This window comes from Coffea eugenioides, chromosome 10 (genome assembly GCF_003713205.1).
Source record: "Coffea eugenioides isolate CCC68of chromosome 10, Ceug_1.0, whole genome shotgun sequence".
Classification (NCBI taxonomy): domain Eukaryota; kingdom Viridiplantae; phylum Streptophyta; class Magnoliopsida; order Gentianales; family Rubiaceae; genus Coffea; species Coffea eugenioides.
In genome coordinates, this window is record NC_040044.1 from 4,756,186 (window position 1) to 4,777,412 (window position 21,227).

Below are 21,227 nucleotides of genomic sequence, written 5' to 3' on the forward strand. Positions count from 1 at the left end.
TTGTTTGTATAGAGTATTATTTGAAATATTATTTGAAATAATTATTGTAAAATTTTTTGTGATGTTATGTATGTGAAATAAAAAAGATAGTTGAAAATATAGAAAAATATATAGAAAAATATGTTTATGATGCAAGTGAAATATTATTTGGAAAAATTTGCTATCCAAGCACTCCCATTATTTGGAGTAATTCTTGATGTTCTTAAGTGCTTTTGCATCTAAAACCAACTACTTCTATAATAGTTAGTCACCAGGAGACTTTTAAAAAACTATACTTATGTATAGGTCAAGGGGACAAATTCCTTTGTCTACATTATAAAATCTAGAATTTTCTGAAAAATGTTGTCAGCAAGTGCACAGGCATTCGTCTAGACTAAAATTCAGAATTTTCTGAAAAATGTTGTCAACTAGTGCATAGACATTCGTTTAGACTGGTGACAGTTCAGTCTCCTCCGATTTCTCTTTGAATCTCTTCAAATCCTCCTTCCTCTAGTATAGAGTAAGTCTAGATCTATCGTATCTCAGAAAAAAAAAAAATGCTTTTGCATCTAAGGTTCAAATTTTTTAATAGTAGAAAAATTAAATTATAAAATATATTCAAAAGTGGTTTTAACTTATTCTGATTTTCTCTACATTTACATAAACATGTCTTGCGAGATCTACACAAACGAGAACAAGCTTTTTTTTGGGATATGCAATTTTACTTTATTACTAACATTTAAATGATGACTCATCTTAGGGACGAGTTTGCCTAGAACAATTATAATGGGATATCCATTCCGATTATAGTTGAGCAAGACTTAAAACATAGGAGTGCATGCCATACTTTGAGCGTATTTGGATTATACATTGGTTTGTTTGGATAAAGTATTATTCGAAATATTATTTGGAATAGTATTTTTTGTGATTGATGTATGTGAAATATAAAGGTGGTTGAAAATATAAAAAAGTGATTTGAGAAATGTATTTATAATGTAAGCAAAATATTATTTAGAAAAATTTGGTATCCAAACATTATTTCTGCCTTATTTACACACACTGATTTACTTGCATTATCAACACATTTTTTAATCATTTTTTTATCTCACACACATCACATCAACAAAAATGTTACAGTATTTTTTCACAAAATTATCTCAAATAATTTATTATCCAAACACACTACTTGTTAACTAATAATAATAATATTTGATGTATAATAAACATACTAAATTACTAATAAATAGTTTTATTAAATACATATACAAACTTAGTACTTAATATTATTTGGGTTGTGTAATAAATAATATTCAAGGCAATAATGCAAAATTTTAATCCTTGTATTGGTTGGTCTATTTTTGGCTCCAGAGATCATTTTCTGTACTAATAATGCAAGGACTGTTGCCTTCTTTTTTATCCTTCCATTTTCCAATACTTATCGTTTCTAGGTTGCTACTTGCAATTTTATTATGTCTCGGAATATTTGTCTTCCTTTAAGAGTTTTAATAGTTGTATTGATTGTGATGACTTATGAATTAAGGCGTATACAATGGATGACTTATATGCTTATGTGATATCTCAAAGGATTCTTATGTACATGATACATTTGATTGAAATTTTCATATATTTTATTGAATTACTTGTTTTTCAGTTGAAATCCAAACCTCCAAATAGAAGTTTGGACAATAATCAAATTTTTCCCACAGTGACAGTGCATACACTATTAATATTGGATGAATGACAACTATGCAAAAATTTGAATTTGAAATTTAACTTTTGCACGCATGTCATGAATCTAACGATGATAGTGTATATACACCGTCAGTGTAGAAAATATTTACTTATTATTTAATCTCAAAATATTTCAACTCGATTAATGGTTCTATACTTGCTTTGGAGCATTAAATCTTTGTTGATCATATTGAATTTGTACTCAGTTGATGATTTGAATTGATTATAGATTATAACTGTGACTATTTTTCATATCTTCGTTTGCTTTAGTTTTTCAAATTATAGAATAAATTCAAATTCATAATTCATAGTGTATACAACGTCAGTGCAGGAAAGATTTACTCTTAAATAATTTGTTTTACAAATTTCAATCACCTTTTTATCTCACATACATCAGATTACAAAAAGTGCTACGATAATTATCTCAAATAAATCATCTAAATAAACTCTTATCCAAATAAACATGCCTCCAAAGATTTTCACTAAATTTTTTATGACAAAGACTTACAATCAAGTTTCAAATTTAATACTAACAATCAGATTATAGGATGTTGAAGACCGGCACTAGTACTAACAGCTGTCTCCTTGGGAAATTGAGAACTAGGGGTGGCAATTCGGGTCCAAATCAGGTTGGCGGGTCGGGTCCGGGTCAACCCGGCAGAAAATCTGTTGACCCGAACCCGACCCGCCAACCCGTGACGGGTCAGGTATGCTGACCCGAACCCGAAAATTTCAGGTTTGCGGGTTGGCAGGTCGACCCGAAATGACCCGAAACTTAATTTTAATTTATTAATTTATCACTGTAATTTCTAATAAAATCAATTTCTCACAAAACTAATTACATAATCAAGTAATAAAAATTTAAATAAATAATTCCAAACCAAATCTAAAATAAATTAAACACCGTAAAAGTGTTTTATCCCAAACAAAATATAAAATAAATTAAAACAATATAAAAGTAAAAAATAATATAATATATTATTTGTCCAAATATAATAATTTCAACTTCACACAAATTAAATAAATTCATTTAGGATTAAGTAATTAATGCCTTTGAAAAAAAGAATAACTTAGTTTAGTTAGATAAAATTATTTTTAAATTTATTAAATTATTTTTAATTCGTAAACGGGTCATATCGGGTCACCACGGGTTGACCCGAAATCGACCTGTTTTCTTTTCGGGTTCATCGGGTCCAACCCGATTCTGACCCGAATTCCCGAAACCTCAACCCAAACCCATTAATTTCGTGTTAGGTTCGTGTCGTGTTTTCAGGTCGTGTCGAAAATTGCCACCCCTATTGAGAACCCTCTATTTTGTCACAAAAAATTGAGAAAACCCGAAATGGGGAGCCTATTGCCATATCTAATAAAGCAATGGCAGATTAGTGGAAATTACATAAACCTCCAGGGTCTTTAGTGAATAACGATTTTGACACTAATGCCACTTCTAAAATGCTAAATCGAAAAAAACCCCACTAAAATTTTTTTTTCTAAGTTTCCAACCCCGCTCAAGCATTCTTCTTTAATCTTAAACCCACACAGCAGGATTTTCTTCTCACTCTCTAAAACCCCATCCCAGAAAGCAACCAACCATGGAAAACGACGAGTTAGTCTGCGAGGCAGCTCGAAACGGCGACGTTGGAAAGCTCAAGACATTAATTGACTCTGGAGCTGACGTCAGCTGCTTCGATAAAGATGGCCTTACTCCCCTGATGCACGCCGCCAAGCACGGCCATGCTGAGGCTGTTAAGTCCCTCCTCGAAGCCGGCGCCCCCTGGAATGCTCTCTCCCCATCTAACCTCTCCGCCGGCGACTTCGCAATGGATGCCGGCCACCAGGACGCCTTCGACCTCCTCCTTAACGCCGGTCTGTGGATTCAATTCTTGCTTAAACCTTCGATAATTATTATCACCTTTTTTCTTTCAACAGTTGCATTTGCTTGAATGTTTAGGAATTCAGTTAATGAATATTTAGGAATTCAGTTGATGTTGAAATTTTGTAGGACCCAGTTGATATAGCATTGGCATTAATTTTTAGCTCGGCTCAAAATGGACCTGGATAACTATAAAAATGTAGTTTTTACAAAAAGAAAAGAAATCAAGATATTCGAGCAGGACCTGGGATCGACATGATAAAAACTTGGTTGAGCTTGACTTGTGCAATAAGCAAGTTAAGGTTGAACACAATTTTAAGCTTGATGAGGAAGAGAATCAAACTTAGGTTGAATACTAATAGTGTCGGGCTCAGTTAGGCTGATTTTGCACGTAAGCTGTTTGGAGTGGCATTTTCTTCATTTTTTGGTTGTAGCTGATGCTGAATTTCAAGTACTAGTTTAGTTTGGAAATGCTTTCTTTTTCCCTTTTTATTATTTTTGGTGGTTGTTTCTGAAATTTAACATTAGGGAATTGGTTTCTCTATTGTTTTCTAATAGGGATACAAGCTGAGCTGGTGCTAGGAACAATTGCTAGGAAAGGAAGTGAAAATGGGGGATCCAATGTTGATTACTTGGAAGATAGAGTGAATTTTAGTGAGGACAAGTTGATGGATACGGAAGATAAAGCAGTAATGATGGCATGGGAAAAGCCATTGATGGAGGCTCATGCAAAAGCTGTTTGCTCTGGAGGTGGACACATTTTGAACATTGGATTTGGGATGGGCCTTGTTGACACTGCTATACAACAGTACAATCCCACGAGTCATACCATTGTTGAAGCTCATCCAGGGGTGTATAAGCGTATGATTGACTCTGGGTGGGGTGATAAGGAGAATGTGAAGATCATTTATGGTCGGTGGCAAGATGTCCTTGATCAGCTTGGATCTTATGATGGTAAGATGACATTTGCTTTATCCGCTTCCATATTCACACATGAATTAGTGTTAGTATAGGCCTGAAGAATTTCAAAAATTGTTTTAAAGCTAATTCAAAGTAGTACTTCATAAATAATCAGATTGTTTTTCTTGTTGTGACTGGCATCATTTTCATGGAATAATAAGCTCTGCTGAAAATTATTGAAACCAAATGCTGATGAGACTATACCTTGTAGATGAATAAATACATGACATATTGTATACAATATACACTTATATCTTAGAGACAATTTAATTTGTTTAGCATATTTTGTTTCCTTACAGACATACGTGCGTTCAGCATGATTATATAGTCTACTTATATTGTATAGAGATGTTTGAATTTATAGAGTCTACTAATAATAAATTGAAGATATCTATGAAGTGCATAGCTGTGAGATTTATCATTTTTTTTCTTGGTTGGTCATGAACTATCACCATCACTATCATCTTTTCTGATAACTCTAAGAGAAACGTCTGTGCATGTGGCTTCTGCTGTAATAGTATTTGAGAAGGGTCATGAGTTAGCAACCTTAAGTGGTAGTAAAGGGGTATCCCTTGTATTGCATGGATTTGGATTCACAATAGAGCAACTTTACCTCTAAGCCAATTCTCAACATAACTACTTGTTACTCCTAATCGAAAGACACTTTAAGCATTTTTTTTTTGCCAACTCGTCAAAAATCTTCCTGTGTGATGTGAAAATGTGCCTGGTTCTTATTTGTTCCATTTGTACAGGGATATTCTTTGACACCTATGGGGAATATTATGAAGATATGAGAGAGTTTCATCAACATCTTCCTACACTTTTGAAGCCTGGAGGCATATATTCATTCTTCAATGGCCTCTGCGGAAGCAATCCTTTCTTTCATGTTGTTTACTGTCAGTTGGTCTCTTTAGAACTCGAGAGTCTGGGTTATTCAACGCAGCTGATACCATTACCTGTAAAGGACTGCTTGGGTGAAAAAATTTGGGAGGGTGTGAAACATAGATATTGGCAGTTAGATACATACTATCTCGCTGTTTGTCAAGCTGTGGAGGATTCTGAGTGATACTTTACTGTAATAGCTTTAGAAAATCTTCAAAAAAAAAAAAAAAAGAGATTAGTATGCATTATTGCACTTGATTAGAAATATCTGAATGTTAGACTGCTGGAATAACCTTAACGACTCTTGCACTTTGTGTGCCTTTCGTATTCTAATGACCATTGTAGTCCTGCCTTGAAGAATTTTCATTCACTACAATTCTTCATTGTGCTATTTGTCTCCAGCATTTTACATAGATGTAAGAGCCTTGCATCTAATAGAAGGAAAAAGAGGAAAGAAGAAAAGGCTCATTGTTTTGATTTCCAGCATGTACGGTTAAAGATCTGCAGCAATATTTAGGTTTGTTATGTGGTGTGCGTTGAAGTATCCCTTTGCACAAAATTTTGGATCTGTAAGGTATCTTTAGTTTCGAGTTGATCATCCCAGAAGTTGTTAGACCAATAAGGATCCATGTTTATACACAAAGAAAGAAAGCAAAATGAAAGCAGCCTAATCTCTTGCGGCCACTTGCCACACTTTGTTTGCATGGGCTCTCGCATTATTCATGCAAATTGCCATCTCTACCAGAATCATACCCCACGCTTTGAGACTTCTGTGCATTCTTTCTGCAACATCCTCACTCGCTTTGTACAGCAGATGCATAAGCCAACAATTAGCATCTCCTATATATATGAGAGCTGCCACCGAAATAGACGAGCAGATCTCCCTTTCTGCTATAAATCAGTACTACTAGTTGTTATCAATTATAAAGTATGTCATTCGTCAAGGCTCTTGGCTTGCATGTTTAAGTTATTTTCGACTTCCTTGCACCATTTTCTGAGCCTTAACTTCCTAAATTTTGCCTCATTTCCGTTTACATTTCTTTGAAATATTTTCTACGTTCCTTATAGTAAGGATTGCCACCAAGAGTTTCCGTTAAATTTAACCTATGCAACTTTGTGAGAAAGACAATGGCACATCATGATGTTGGTTTGTTGAGTCTCATTTTCCTGCTTGTGGTGTGTCTAGAGTTTTATGCTTGTGTAGCTGTCGAAGCTACAAGGCCTGAGAAAACCTTGGCTGTTAATCAGTATCATATAGGTAAAAGGCATGAGAAGAAGTACGTGAATAGGGCAGCCCATGTGGGGTTGACAGCTGGTAATTTTGGTAGCGGCTGGAATGGTGGTGGTAGTGGTGGCAATGGATATGGATCAGGTTCTGGGGGCAATGGTGGTGGATATGGGGCTGGAATTGGAGGCAGCAATGACGGCAGTGGATATGGCTCTGTAGGTGGTAATGGTGGTGGTTCCGGGGCTGGAAGCGGAGGCAGCAATGACGGCAGTGGATATGGCTCTGTAGGTGGTAATGGTGGTGGGTCGGGTGGAGGTGGTGGCAGTGGGTCTGGATTGGGTGGAGGTGGTGGTCCAGGCTGTAAATATGGTCCAGGTGGTGGTGGTAATAGTGGTGGATGGAATGGTGGTAGCTATGGTCCTGGTGCAAGCAGCAGGCAAGGGAGTCGGGGCAGCAGCTATGGCTATGGCAGGGGCTGGCGCGGGGGCCCTGGCTCAGGATATGGCAGCGGTAGTGCTGGTCATGGCAGCGGAGGTAACAACGGAGAAGGGCAGTATGGAATCAATGGTGGGCGCCTAGACAGGGACAAGCAGCAGCTCCCATGCAGCATGAAACCATGACATAGCCAAGGTGTTTCCTGAGCTATAATTGCTCCATTAGTGAAGAAATAAAGAGCACTTTCTCCAGTGTAATAATTCTGCAGTTTGCTAATAGCTATGCTTGCTATATATCTGCAACAGTGATCTCCAACTAGTGTATAACTTCCACTGTTTGAGAATAATAACGTTCTTATTAGCCGTGGCCTTGTATGTGCCGAAATCAACTATAGGTTGTGCCCGTCAGTTGGAACCAAAGCTTCACATCGCACAAAATTAAGGATCACACTATCTAAAGGCAAGCAATAATGCTGTGACAAGGGTGTTGAAGCCAAATCTTTTAACAATTAGAGAAACACAATACAGGAAAGAAATACAATCCAATGAAGACCCAAGTACGTGAAAAGAATTATTGATTAAGTCAAGAGGCCAATCGATCTCTGGACAAATGCTGATGTTCCATATATACATATATATATATATATAACTTGCATGACCACTATCATAATCATCACCAAGGAGAGATAAATGATAGCAAACAGCCAAACGGTTCAAATCCACACTGCACATGGTTGGAAAAATTACATTGTGCTTTTATTTCGGGAGAAGGAGCCAAATTTGTTGCCAACACAAGCGGTTAATCAACTTTCTCATTCTTCGTCCTGGAATTGGAAAGCAAATTCTGTCAGAATTATCGTATCATGTGTAGCAACAGGTGATTATCTAAAACATGATCAGTGGAGGAAATGCAGAGTGATTTAGAAATTTGAGGGGCGAAGGCAACCGAACCTAAGAGGATTGGATAAAGGCAGTCCTCAAGCAAAAAAATGGCGATGTTAATTTACAGGTGGACTTGGACTGTTCATCACGAATGCCAGCAAAACCTTGGAATTAATACCAAAGCAAGGACACTCAAGCCATCTAAGTGGTTTTCAGCATTGTAATAGATAGCAATGACGGGGTAGGATGACTTGAAGTTCAAGAGAAAATCATAACAGAGATTCCTAAAATCAAGATGAATATGTAATCCCCTGACAACCTTAACATTAACCATTTACACAGTAAATGAAATAGAAAGCTGGAATTGCCGCGGATTCCAATCATCATCATTAAGAAAAAGCACAAGATCAGTATATGCCATGCTGGACCAACCAGCATACTCAACATCAACCTAAAGCCTCAAATGCTGAAACTATCAGTAGTCTTCAATGAAGCTCCTCAAATAAGCCTTGCTGAAATAGAAAATAAGGGCTGAAATAACAATTCTTAGATCTCAAGGGGATGTTGTATGACAGGTCCTTTTTTTTTTTTTTTAAAAAAATTTTTGTTGGTCAGATTGTAGCCAAAACTCAGACTACATAAATAATTTCAATTAAGACCACAATATGCTGTCAAAGTTTGCCCAAAAAAGATCTCCAGAAAATAAGCTTTCAAATGGACTAATACCAAATCAGCACGTACACAACTTAACTACCTCATGCCTCTCAGCAACTCAACCTCATTGATCTATTCCCCTCAGTAGACCAGTAACAAGAAGCAGAAGCTACATTATAGTATGAGACAGCATAGTATATAAATCATTATGACCTCGAGAAAAAATGAAGCAGGAAATAACTGAATTTTCCTGTCATCTAAGAACCATATTCCTATCTTTAATGCTTTGACTAGAAGGGATGCAGGAAAGTAATGTATTTAACTAGTTTCCTTGAAAGGGTAAGAGACAATAGAGGGCGGCACAGAAGCATAAGGAATCAAGTACCTATTTCAGAACCTTTAACTCAAAATGTGAAATTTGTCTATGGAAAACAAAATAAAGACTTACTTTCCAACTTCAAAGCTAATCTGAGGGTCCTGAACAGAGCTTGACTCAGTATCTGGATTGCCACATACTCCAGTTTCGGATTTTAAAGAACCATGCCGTTCATCTTCCTGCAGCTCAAAGGCAGTAGCATGAGGCTAACAGTCTTCCTGTGATGATTATTGAGCAACTTCACTTGGATACAGGACAAACTTACAGCAGAAGAATGTTGCATCCAACCAGGATTGTTGTCTGACAGAATCTTGATATATTCCTCCATTGCGACCTCTGGCCTCATGTTTCCCAGTTGCTGCCACGCATTCCTTGCACAATGGAATTAGGGCCTCCATCACTCACACATAGCAGCTTTCAACCCTGTTATGTAACTAGCAATCAAACTATACCCTGAACGTCTTTCATTGGTTGGTCCTAAGGTGATCATTGGACTCAGTCCATCTGTCTAGTTCAAAACCCCCATATCTTACATGTCTATGGTATATGTTACTCATGAGTCAAGCCAAGGTATTTAATCTATCAATCAACTTTTACCATATTCTGTTCTCGCTTACAAATTTAAGTAGTACTAACAGAGTTGTCTTCTATGAAACAGGGAAGGTCAAGGAAAGGATCAAAATCTAACAATGAGTTAGTTCCTCACTGAAGGCTGTGAACTCTAATTCCAGTCTAAGGGGTGTCTGGCTGAAGATACATGCACACACACATATTGGTTCTTATGCCTATACTATTTTTGTCAGCTACATTTACACTTTTTCTCTGTTGCACGGTAACTCATACAACCCTTGTAAATGTATTTTCAGATTTTCAAAGATATTTTCACATTGATTCAGTTAAAAACAACTAGGCTGCCAATCTTGACAGGTATTTTAGCTTAAAATTGTACCAACTTCCTTCTACATTTCCTCAACAACCACCATATTATGAAAATAGTCCTATTTACTCCTATCTTCCTTTCACTCATAGATGCCCACTAGTTATGTTCAGGATAACAATCACTTCACTAAAGCAACTTAATTAAACACATACACAGAAAAACAGGGTGATAACTTTCTAAAAATCAAGGAGTATGGATGTTTTATCCAAGTAAAAACCATTACCATTTGGCTCGGGCAGAGAACATAAGCGCCATTGGCTGGGGATCATGGCATGGCCCTTCCAATGCAAGTTTATGAAGCGCATACAATTGCACCAGCACATCACTTCCCAAGCTCACCAACTGTTCATCCTTTCTTTTCGCCCCATACTCCACATAATTAACAGCTTCAGCAAACACCTTCTCTAGCTCACTTCTCTCTATTCCCTCCCAGTCATCATCATCAGAAGCAGCACTATGATCGATTTTCTCATCCCTTAGTATATACTTATCCTCCACCCCTTCATTTTCTTTACTCAAGTCCTCTACGATTCCAATCGCATTGCCCTCCTTAGTACTCACAACTCTGCCTTCCTCATTTTGAGGAAGGGAGATATCATCGTAGGCCAATTTCACCTCAGACTTTACCTTCACTGAAACAACCAAATCATCCAAATTTCCACTCACCATTTGAGTGTTGCTGTCATAGACCTTGTCTGCATCAATTGCAGTATGTTTACCCCTTTCATAAACAGCCTCTCTGTCCAACTCTTTATTTAAGTACTCTGCATTAGCAGCCAACTTTTCTCCAGCTGCAGCATCATTTTGATTACTCTCATAACTCATCAACTTTAGCTCATTCTCATCACCAGTACTTTCAGTTTTTATCTCCTCTCCAATCACCACACCTCCCAAGCCACTACCAACCACAACTTCATTCTTTACACTACAAAGATCACCAAATTTAGCATGCTCATTCTTTTCTCCAACAGCTTCTCTATGGAATGCCTCATCCAACAATTCAACATCTTTAGACGCTTTTTTGCCTTCAACAACATCATTTTGATCACTCCCATCACTCATCAATTTTAGCCCGTCTTCACCACCAATACCCTCAGTTTTCATCTCCTCTCCAACTAACACATCTCTGAAGCCACTACCAACCACCTCTTCATTCTTTTCACTACAAAGTTCACCAAATGTAGCAACTTCTTTCTTTCCCTCGACAGCCTCACCGTCGATTGCCTCATCCAACAGTTGAACATCTTCAGACCCTTTTTTCCCTTCCACATCACCATCCTTTGCATCCCTCGTCATATTTTCATGAGCACGTTCCTCAACCAATTTCTCACCATAAGCCCTCAGTACTTCAGATTTTTTATCCACTTTTTCACCCCCAAATCCATAATCAGCCTCCAACGACTTATCCAAAATCCCAACTTTTTCGGATATACTTTCACTTGTATGAAAATTTTTAACGGGTTCCTCAGAACTCTCCAGGTGAACAACGTTTCCAACCACAACATCATCCACAAATTTCACTCTCCTTTTCTTGCTCTTAGCCCTCCCAACTTTTAACCCTTTATCAACCTTCACCTCCTCTGCTCCAACCTTTTGATCAAGATTCTTTTCCTCACTACTGCTGGGAACAGCAACTGAAACCAACTTTGCAATAACAAAAGAGAAAACCAAAGCCACAAAGGCTGTCAGAAGGAGCTCCAGAAACAACCCCATACTCTGCACTCTTCTTTTTCTTTTTTTTGTCAAGAAAAAAAAAATCCCAACTTTGGAGACTACTATCAGAGGGGGAAACTTGTATATGAGATAAGAAAGATTAAAGTATAACGGAAGGAATAAGAATTGCAGAAAAATATTAGCATTCCAAGAATGAAAGACACCATCAAGTACAAGTTATCAAGGGATATTTACAGGGAAGAGCAAAGCATATTCTCTATTCCCAAAAGACTCTTTTGTCTTTCAATTTCTAAACAATTTTCCATGTTTGTGGGGCCTGGCATTTGGCTCTTCATTGGATGATAGTAGACGAAAAGTGCATAAAGAGCCCAGCTAAATGACGAGATCATGTGAACTTTGCTACAGGTCCTCTGAATCCTGGTACACATTTAATTTTCATCGTGGAAAACATTTTTGTTAATTTTGTTTTACTACATGGTTTTTATACCCGTGACAAAAAAAAAAAAAGTGGATCATAACATATTATGATGTGAGTAATCTTTATAAATGAGAAGCTTAGACTACTATTAAGATTATTAAGTAATGTTTAAATATATTGATAAAATGACCTCTTCCTTCTTATGTATCCAAAAAAGAAGAGAGAGAGAGAGAAATAAGAGTTTAATTTAGCACATTATACTAATTTCGTAAAAGAAAAGGGGACCATAATTTTTATGGCAAAGAAAAGGAATCTCGGCAGTAAGGAAATACTTCGACGAAAAATTGGATAACGTTCTAGTTCCTCGGCAATCACAATCACAACCTTGTAGGCTTCTTGCAGTGCATCGATTTCCATAACTTGCAAAATCTTTTTTCCTGGACCGTAGTTAAGGACCTGACCGATTCTACAAGTTAGAAGCAAATTGTGCGGAAGTTACAACATAAGAAATCAAATAAGAACGTAATAAGGCTTAAATTGTAAGATTAAACGGATTTTTTATTAAGCATCCGACACTACACTTAAACTTCACATAATTTGTCACATATATACCCATATTAATCATTACTATCGTTCCTTATATTTATATACTTTTTTTTAAATTAATTTTTATCTTTTTTTAAAAAAATCTAACAATTGAAATATATCTGAATCGAATAAACACTTGTTAGATTGATCCGTTTTAAAAATACCATGCGACTATACAAGTCACGTATGGAGGTGAGTTGATGTAGCTAAATCGCAAATGGAGATAACTTCTTTCCTGTGTCAAGTCAGTTTAACACGAATAATCAATATTCTTAATTCCTTCCGGTGCAAGTAATGATTGCATGTGAGCATTTTCGTTAGGTTGGAACCATACGTACAACCTTGTCCAAATTCTATGCACACGCATAAAAGGGGAACACACGCGACCCAAACAAAATGCCTGTACCAGATAAATTATGCTCCATATAATGTAGCCCCGGCTGACAAAAGATTCTTCTGTTTCCAATACGGTAATTAGAAAACCTTTCAAGAAATTATGTAAAAAATGATGGTCCAAAGTTTGACCATTAAAATTCAATTGTAGCGTGATACACTTTTTTGGACACGGGAATTACATTTTGCTAGTATTAACTAAGTCAAACGGTGTCACTATCATTATCCTCTTTGCATGAGGACATAAAATGTTGTAATTTTTTATGAAATTAATCGTATATACACCGTCACTATTAGATACATAACATAATATGTGTATAAATTTTGAATTAAAAATTTAAAATTTTCTCATATATCATGTATTTAACCGTGACTCCGTGACAACGTATAAAGTGTTAATGAATATAAAATTAATTCTTTTTATTTTTTTTTTTGCAGCGATTGTTTGTTTGGCGGATACAACAAAAGATCCAGATGCGTGCTTGCTTAGTCAGTAAGCTTATCCTGTTGAATAGGACGGTGTTGTTTTTGTAAAGACTGCTTTCCTTTCATCATTATGGCAGTAGGTGCAAACATGTGATTCCCTTTCCTTACCAACGAAAAGAAAATGGCCACATATGATATGATCAAGTTGGTTTGTTTGGACAGTTGATTATTTTCCCACGTGTCAAATTTCTTTGAGTCTTGTAGCATACTTAGGAAGTATTTTGGATTTCTAATCCACCAATTATTTAGATTCTTCTAGATTGGATTTAAATTTTCCGGCGTTTCATTCTCTCTCTTTTTTTTTTTTTGGGTTACAAACCTAAACTATCCTCCATTTGGGTACACAGAAAAAACTTGATCACGTTCGTTTTGTGCGTCTAAATGTGCAATTACATCTTCAGGATGTTAAGATAGGTTGTCAAATTGGGATTCTATTTTGTTAACGTTAGAGTAAATTCATTTAGAAGATAATTGCAATTGTAATCCAATTTCAGTTATCCAACGAACTGTTTCTATGAATCGACTGTGAAGCCCAATCTGTTGAGGAAAAGTCTTCCAAGCCGAAGTACTGCTTAACATTGAAAGCCCAGCCCAAGGAGCTTTGTGAACGGATTGAAATGTTTGTTTGAGTATTGGTTCTTCAGCCGATGGTCATTATAAAAAAACGCTATGGGCCTAAATCTCCACTCCAAAATCCGAAACACTTTAATTTTCTTTACTTGTTTTGTGATATTTAAAATCTTTAGACACCAATCTAATTTTTTATTTAATAAAAATTGATCAAATCTCCGATTATGCGACTAAATTGTTAGGTAAGATACAAAAAGAACCACACTCTTTCTTCAATTTATTTTTGTCCCTTCTTTTCTTATCACTTAAATTTCACGAATATATTATTTCGTAAATTAATCTTCCATTGCTTTGGTAAAAATAGTCCAGCACTAATTGTTTTCAAAAATGTGAGAGAGCTTTCCAAAGAGAATAATCATTGAAACTCCTGATTTAGCAAAAATGCTAATTCATTAAACATTTTTTTGGTCTAGTCAGATCTTTAAACTCCCCTTTCATACAAAATAAAATATATTAAGTTATAAAAATATTATCGTAAGAAAAAAATGAGCTACTCAATTCCCATTGTTTACCTGTAAGCAATGCTGCTAGTTTATATATATATTTTTTGACATAGGAGTATCCGGACTTTCGACCCGACTAATCCCCTATGGCTCGAAAGAAGAGGTTCATTCCTCTCGAACACATTAACCCCGAGACTCGATCCTCAGTGACCATAAGAAGAGCAACACACCACACGAGCTACCCCGGGTTGGGCACTGCTAGTTTATACATACACATCACTTTTTGCGAGTGCGGATTAGGTTAGGTGAAACAAACAAAATCCATTACGTAGTACCCCGGAAGATCAAAGGAAAGGACATATAATTTATTGCCCTATCTCCCAACTTCCACCAGAGACAGACAGAGGTTGGACATTTTCTTTCTTTCCTTCTTTCTTTGATAGTGGCATGATCATCAAGCCAGAGACAAAGCAAAATCAAGACGGTGACCAAAATTTCTTGTATCACTTGGTTAGCGTGTTAGGACCACCAGCTGTTGTTCTTGGCAAATCTTCTTGAATGCGTACCACCAATTTACAATTAATTTATAGTGAGCTCCAGCTGTATGCTGTACAAATTCTTTGACCACTATTATTAGTCTACCCAGGAAGAAGAAGACCCGCAACGGCAACGCCCCTACAATACCCATCGGTTTATCATTTACGGCCACCCATGATAGTCTCAAACTACTACTAGTATATTATTATTGTTTCTGCATGGCCGACCATACAATTTCCACCCTCTGCATCTTCGCAGTTTCGGGCTTCAAAAGTCCACTCCTAAATCCCCACCTACTTGGTGCTGTTGCGTCTCACGGCTTCTTTTTTACTCCTTTTTTAAATTTAGGTTTCATTTTGAGTTAATGTAGCTCTTTAATATGTTCTATTAGTGGACTTTCTATACTTATATTAAGAAATTCAAGCTGCTAGATAGTATCATGGATTTGTTCTCGATTGATTATTTTGACTGATTATAAATTCTGATTTGAGTAATTAGTTTTTGTGATATTTTCAGTTGTTTTTGTATTCTGATTATATATTTTTTTAATTACTACAAAATTTAAAAATCATAATAGCCCAAAAAAATAACTTTTATTGATTTTGAATAATCAAATTTTGTAAAATTTAAAGCAACCAAAAACAAGGCACATATATGACACTTGTTTCATTATATATAGTAGAAAACTTGGTATAAAAATTTAAAAACAAAAGGAAGAAAGAAATCTAGCAGTAATCGCAAATTGAAGTTTTCTTTCGTTTTTTCTTTATACTCCCTCCGTTCCATTTTGATAGTTCTAGTTTTTTTTTCACACATTTTAAGAAAAAATAATTAACTTTGTTGGAACAATAAATTTATTTTGCTATTTTTCTAAAATACCCTTACATTAAATAGAGTATAACTTTATATTAATTATTCATGAAAACCTGAATTGATGGTTTATGGAAACTTGAATTGATGATCAAGAAAAATTCAATCCTCATTTTACATTATTTCACTTGAAAGAATAACAAAGCTGGTTTTTCATATATAAATATGTTTTGGAAAATCTAAATGTGTTAAATGGGGTAGGTTAACAATCTATATTAAATAAGATAGTTTATAATAATAATAACCTACATTGAATAACGGTATTTTAGAGAAATTAAAAGATAATTATATTTTTCAATTGGAAAGTGGACTATAATTTGGGACAGATGAAAAAGGAAAACAGCTACAGCTACCGATTTTAGACTTGTGGCTTAATCAGGGCTGCTGTCGAGTTGAGTCGACTACTCGAGCTCGACTCGAGGCAAATATAACTAAGCTCGAGCTCGATATCAATTTATGGAACTCGAGCTCGAACTCGAGCTCAAGTTTAATTAAATGTAATTAATTCAAATCAAGCTCAATCGAGCTTATTCGAGCTCAATCAAGCCTAATCAAACTCAAGTAATAAAAATTAATATTTTATATATAATTTTAAATAAAAGATATTATTGACATTTCATAATAATAAAAATTAAAATATATATTATAAAAACTCGATAGAGCTCGTCGAGCTTTCGAGTATTATATTTCCAAGATCGAGCTCGACTCGATAGCTCTAACGAACTCGATCTCGAGCTCGAGCTCAGCTGCCGAGCTACTTGGTTCAGCTCCACCCCTAGGCTTAACTAATGCATGAAGCCATGAAGTCCTTGGAAACAAAATAGGAAGTATATCTACAGAAATTTATCATCTTTATTTTACAGTTATTGAATCCCTCTCATCGAATGATCTTACGTTCATATCCAATAGAATATTCTAACTCACATATTAATTAAGTTGACTTATGGCTGTACATTAATGTGTGTCAAAACATCTTAATCACTGGTTTCATATTAAAATCCAATTTCCTGTGTTTGTCTTTCAGGAAAACAACAAAACGTTTGGCATGTTATGTTATTGGCCATATGCTTATCCCATAATTTCTTTTCTTTATCTTGATGTGAAGCAAAGCCAACCATATATTTGAAAGGGAAAATCATCCAAAACGTCCCTCACATTTTGTAAAATGACTTTTTTCGTTACTCACTTTTAAAAGTATAATTTTATGTCCCTTACATATTCACATCGGTCAAATTTAGTCTCTAACTAGGTTTCAGATCATTTTTTGGCCGGAATCCATCACGTGCAAGGCACGTGATCATTTTTTAAAGGTAAATTTGTCAAATTTTATTTTTTACATAATCTAATCTATAGTCCTCCGCATTTTATAAAACAAATTTTTTCTTCCATCACATTTTATAAAATGATTTTTTCATCCCTCACATTTCACAAAATAAATTTCTCTATCCCTCACATTTCAAAAAATGAATATTTCCATCCCTCACTAATTATGTGTGTGAGGGAAACCCTAAAAAAAAAATATGTGTGTGAATATATTTTGTTTAAACACATATATACATCTATTTGATTTTGCTTAATAATACGAATAGCATAAATATATGTATGTGTCTATTTGATTTCACTTAACAATACGAATACCATATATTATACGTGATCATTTGATTTCATCTGGTATTAGCTAGTAAAAAATCTTGCATTCATTGTCAAGTTGGCCAATAAAGCTATTTTCGATCAAAATACAATAAGAATATGCAAATTAAGGTTCTATTGGTAAATATTAGTCATAATCATACAAAAACAGAAGATAGCCCACAAGTTGGGCCCAATTACATATATGTGTTTATGCTATTATTATTAAGCAAAATCAAATAGACATATACATGTGTTTTAAAAAAAATGTATTCACACACATAATTAGTGAGAAATGAAAAATTCATTTTTTGAAATATGAGGGATGGAGAAATTCATTTTGTGAAATGTGAGGGATGAAAAAAATCATTTTATAAAATGTGAGGGACGAAAAATTTTATTTTATAAAATGTGGAGGACTATAGATCAGATTATGTAAAATATAATTTGACAAATTTACCCTTCAAAAATGATCACGTGCCTTGCACATGATGGATTCCGGTCAAAAAATGGTCGGAAACCTAGTTAGGAACTAAATTTGACCGATGTAAATATGTAAGGGACATAAAATTACATTTTTAAAAGTGAGGGACGAAAAAAGTTATTTTACAAAATGTGAGAGACGTTTTGGACGATTTTTCTTACTTGAAACTATCAATTGGGGTTGAATTTACGCTTGAAAGCATGTAGTTACATATAGTATAGGTTTTGCAGTATCAAAAAATAAATAAATAAAACAATAAAAATTGAAAATAAGGTGGTAAGTTAATATGTTCTTGTTCTTTTTTAATTTAATGTGTTTTTAATTAATCGTTTAATCAAATTGTGGTTCTATGTTTGAAAAAAAATATAATAAAAAAAATTGCGATTCTGAGACAGATTGAAGTGTATCTTTACCCATAGTCCATAGATTTATGCCAATTACGTAACTTTGACTAAGCACAGGTATTGCCCCTCCTGGGATAGCTCGAGTGGTTTCGATCCCCCTCTTTAGACTATGTTGATCATGGTCCCAGGTGTACTTCGTTCGGATTTCAGGTTGGGCGCCTTCCCCGGCCCTGGGGGATTAGTAGGGTCGTAAGGCCCGGACACCCCTAGGTGAAAAAAAAAAAAAAAAAACTAAGCACAGGTATTAAGATTGAGTACCGGGAAAAAAACATCAATAGTAATTTCAAGCGGTACTAGTACCAGTACTAGTAGTAATTATAGTAATTAATTGGCCGTCTCGTTTTTTCTCTGTGTATAAAAACGAGCGATATCAGCAGCCCCCAAACAGGCAGGGGCGTCAAAGAAGAGGGCAAAATCTCTCTTCAAAGGGTCAGAGGGAAAGCAATTCTCAGCAGCTAACAGGCAGAGATGGGCGGAGGCAATGGCCAAAAATCCAAGATGGCTCGTGAGAGGAACCTGGAAAAGATAAAAAACGCCGGCAAAGGTTATTACCCATCTCGTTAATTTGTTCTCTCTTCGTACTATACTACTATTAGTACAAAATCTTAGCCACAGAAACCTTCTTTCTTCATGTACTGCATAATAGTTGTTGAATCAGATTAGAGTGCTGCTGAATGGGGTCTCTCTGATCTCTTGTCTTCGCAGGAAGTCAGCTGGAAACCAACAAAAAGGCCATGAATATCCAGGTCCTTTTTTTTTGGCTTTTTCTCTCAGAAACGAAATTTTAATTCAATTTCAAGCTTTGGTGGTGTAGTCGTTGATTTTGTTGTTTCTTCCGATCTGATCTATCTGTTTTGGTATTTGTGTGATACGTATGAGAAGACCCTTATCTATTTGAAAATACTGCGCAAAGGTTAAGATTAGAAGGTTTATCGGCTTTCAACTGCTAAATTAATTCCCGCAGATGCTTTTAGATAAAATTATTTTGGATCTTTTTTTTTGGGTTAATTTCCAGTTAGGCTGTGAAGAATCGGACAAAAATTGAATCTTGCTAGGCCACTTTAACAGGGTATTTTAACTTTTTATCCCTCCGGTTGTTGGAGGAACTGTTGTAAAAGAAAGGATTCAGTAAGATTGTTTTCAGAACCTATACTTTATCTCATGGTATATGCTTTTTACTCATTTCCTTGTTATTTTGCTTTTATCCCCCTTTAATTAGGGGTGGCTAATTCTTCCTCCCCCTGCCCCCCACTCCCCCACTCCCCCCGGGTGAGGGGGTTTCTGTGCTAATTTATATTGGGATCTTTTACTAGTGTGGGTTGATTGGGTATGTTATTGATATTAGTACGACTTTCAAGATGTTATCAGTGATAATATGCACAATACACCATCCTTGCTTCCATTTTTGTATATTGTTAGAATCCTTTATGCGTACTTCTCGTGTTTTAGCTGGATTTTTCTGGTGGCATATTCTGTATGTTATGCAATTTTCTATCGCAAAGTGTGAATTGTTGATGGATGTTTTGGACAAGCAAATCCTGAATGATATGCTCATGTTTTTAAGTACCATGTGGACCATGACACTTTGTGCCGGATTGAATGAGTTCTTTGCGTATTCAAGTCCTGACTTTCTGATGTTATCTCCATTGTGGAGTGATAAGAAAGATAGTTTTAGCACCTACCTCTTACTAGAGCAGTAGCTACTGGTATATTGAAGGTCACTTAGTTTTTGCTCAGTTTATTGGTATTCTTTAAAAGTAGAATGTTCACAGGAGCCTGCCATTTAAATAGCTATTCATACAAGTACTGAAGAAGGATGTGAATGACATAAGCTTCAAAGTCAGGTCTCAATTGTGATTAGGAAGCACTGACCATATAGTTATTGTACATCTAGAAACATGAGTATCTTCCATGCTGTACTAATTTGCTTAACTAAGGTTAGGTTTCTTAGTTGTTACCACTAATGAACTTAAAGAACCTTGTAAAGATTCTATGCCTGTGCAAAGTTAGAAGTGTGATTTGTATATGAATCTCTGAAGTTTATGGTCAAAGAAATAACTGGGAAAGAATATGTTATGTACCACCAACATCTCGTATGTGTAAATGTTTATCTCTTTCCTCGTCTATGGCCCTTTTGACCCAACAATTATGAGCTTGTTTTGTTTTGTTTTTTTTTTTTTAAATGAGTACTTAATGCAAGCTATGCATGTTATCATCTCTTTAATCAAAATTCTTGTTTGATGTGAATGCAGTGCAAGGTCTGCATGCAGACATTCATGTGTACTACCTCAGAGGTGAAGTGCAAGGAACATGCTGAAGCAAAGCACCCAAAATCTGATCTCTATGCTTGCTTCCCGCATCTTAAGAATTGATATGAAAGTTGGCAACAACTTTTCAGGATGGGTTTCGACTACGTCTGTGATTTGTCAACATTAGCGAGTTTGAAGCTGTTTCAGTGCTGTTACTGAGATTGTGTTGCAACTTGTTGATGGTTATAACTAGTTTGAAACTCTTTGTGGAATATGTTGATAAATATCTTCTCTTATTCAAAATCTGGTTACTATCTCTGAAGGTGGGAAAAAAAAGTGGTTTTGCTGATTCTTTTCCCTTCCATTTGTGACCCACATGGATGATCATTGTTTCGGTTTAAAGTTTACGGGGCAAAGATCAACCGGGTAAATAGTTGAGGGGTGCAAAGTGAAATGAACCCTAAACAAAGTATAAAGAGCAAA

General features: G+C 35.6%; 4 protein-coding genes across 5 annotated transcripts; 3 read left to right on the forward strand and 1 right to left on the reverse strand.

The window, feature by feature from the left end:
• The first annotated feature begins 3,244 nt into the window (after positions 1–3,244).
• On the forward strand, positions 3,245–5,785 carry LOC113749482 (protein arginine N-methyltransferase 2). The gene is made up of 3 exons (XM_027293238.1): positions 3,245–3,576; positions 4,142–4,537; positions 5,296–5,785. Exons 1-3 carry the CDS (start codon positions 3,303–3,305, stop codon positions 5,607–5,609), a joined length of 984 nt encoding a protein of 327 aa, XP_027149039.1. The 5' UTR covers positions 3,245–3,302; the 3' UTR covers positions 5,610–5,785.
• A 768-nt stretch (positions 5,786–6,553) lies between these two features.
• Positions 6,554–7,273, forward strand: LOC113749304 (putative glycine-rich cell wall structural protein 1). The gene has a single exon (XM_027292992.1). It carries the CDS (start codon positions 6,554–6,556, stop codon positions 7,271–7,273), a length of 720 nt encoding a protein of 239 aa, XP_027148793.1.
• A 299-nt stretch (positions 7,274–7,572) lies between these two features.
• LOC113750146 (acyl-CoA-binding domain-containing protein 3-like) lies at positions 7,573–11,805 on the reverse strand. Of its 2 annotated transcripts, XM_027294086.1 has the most exons (4): positions 10,163–11,805; positions 9,265–9,370; positions 9,072–9,178; positions 7,573–7,911 (listed from the first exon to the last, which is right to left on the reverse strand). In XM_027294086.1, the coding sequence occupies exons 1-4, from the start codon at positions 11,650–11,652 to the stop codon at positions 7,887–7,889; spliced, it is 1,728 nt and encodes a 575-aa protein (XP_027149887.1). In that variant the 5' UTR covers positions 11,653–11,805; the 3' UTR covers positions 7,573–7,886. The 2 variants fall into 2 exon arrangements, with proteins under 2 accessions (XP_027149887.1, XP_027149888.1); XM_027294087.1 differs by lacking the exons at positions 7,573–7,911; positions 9,072–9,178 and having other exon boundaries at positions 9,349–9,422.
• A 7,040-nt stretch (positions 11,806–18,845) lies between these two features.
• LOC113748709 (uncharacterized protein At2g23090) lies at positions 18,846–21,106 on the forward strand. The gene is made up of 3 exons (XM_027292247.1): positions 18,846–19,039; positions 19,201–19,241; positions 20,748–21,106. Exons 1-3 carry the CDS (start codon positions 18,964–18,966, stop codon positions 20,865–20,867), a joined length of 237 nt encoding a protein of 78 aa, XP_027148048.1. The 5' UTR covers positions 18,846–18,963; the 3' UTR covers positions 20,868–21,106.
• The last annotated feature ends 121 nt before the right edge of the window (positions 21,107–21,227 follow it).

Coding starts and splice junctions, on each gene's coding strand:
- LOC113750146 (XM_027294086.1), bottom strand. CDS start 11,652: ATGGGGTTGTTTCTGGAGCTCCTTCTGACAGCCTTTGTGGCTTTGGTT. Junction 9,371..10,162: donor TTCTCTGCCCGAGCCAAATG/GTAATGGTTTTT, acceptor CCATTGTGCAAG/GAATGCGTGGCAGCAACTGG. Junction 7,912..9,071: donor ATTAGCTTTGAAGTTGGAAA/GTAAGTCTTTAT, acceptor TTCCAATTCCAG/GACGAAGAATGAGAAAGTTG.
- LOC113748709 (XM_027292247.1), top strand. CDS start 18,964: ATGGGCGGAGGCAATGGCCAAAAATCCAAGATGGCTCGTGAGAGGAAC. Junction 19,040..19,200: donor GATAAAAAACGCCGGCAAAG/GTTATTACCCAT, acceptor TTGTCTTCGCAG/GAAGTCAGCTGGAAACCAAC. Junction 19,242..20,747: donor AAAAGGCCATGAATATCCAG/GTCCTTTTTTTT, acceptor ATGTGAATGCAG/TGCAAGGTCTGCATGCAGAC.
- LOC113749482 (XM_027293238.1), top strand. CDS start 3,303: ATGGAAAACGACGAGTTAGTCTGCGAGGCAGCTCGAAACGGCGACGTT. Junction 3,577..4,141: donor CGACCTCCTCCTTAACGCCG/GTCTGTGGATTC, acceptor GTTTTCTAATAG/GGATACAAGCTGAGCTGGTG. Junction 4,538..5,295: donor TCAGCTTGGATCTTATGATG/GTAAGATGACAT, acceptor CCATTTGTACAG/GGATATTCTTTGACACCTAT.
- LOC113749304 (XM_027292992.1), top strand. CDS start 6,554: ATGGCACATCATGATGTTGGTTTGTTGAGTCTCATTTTCCTGCTTGTG.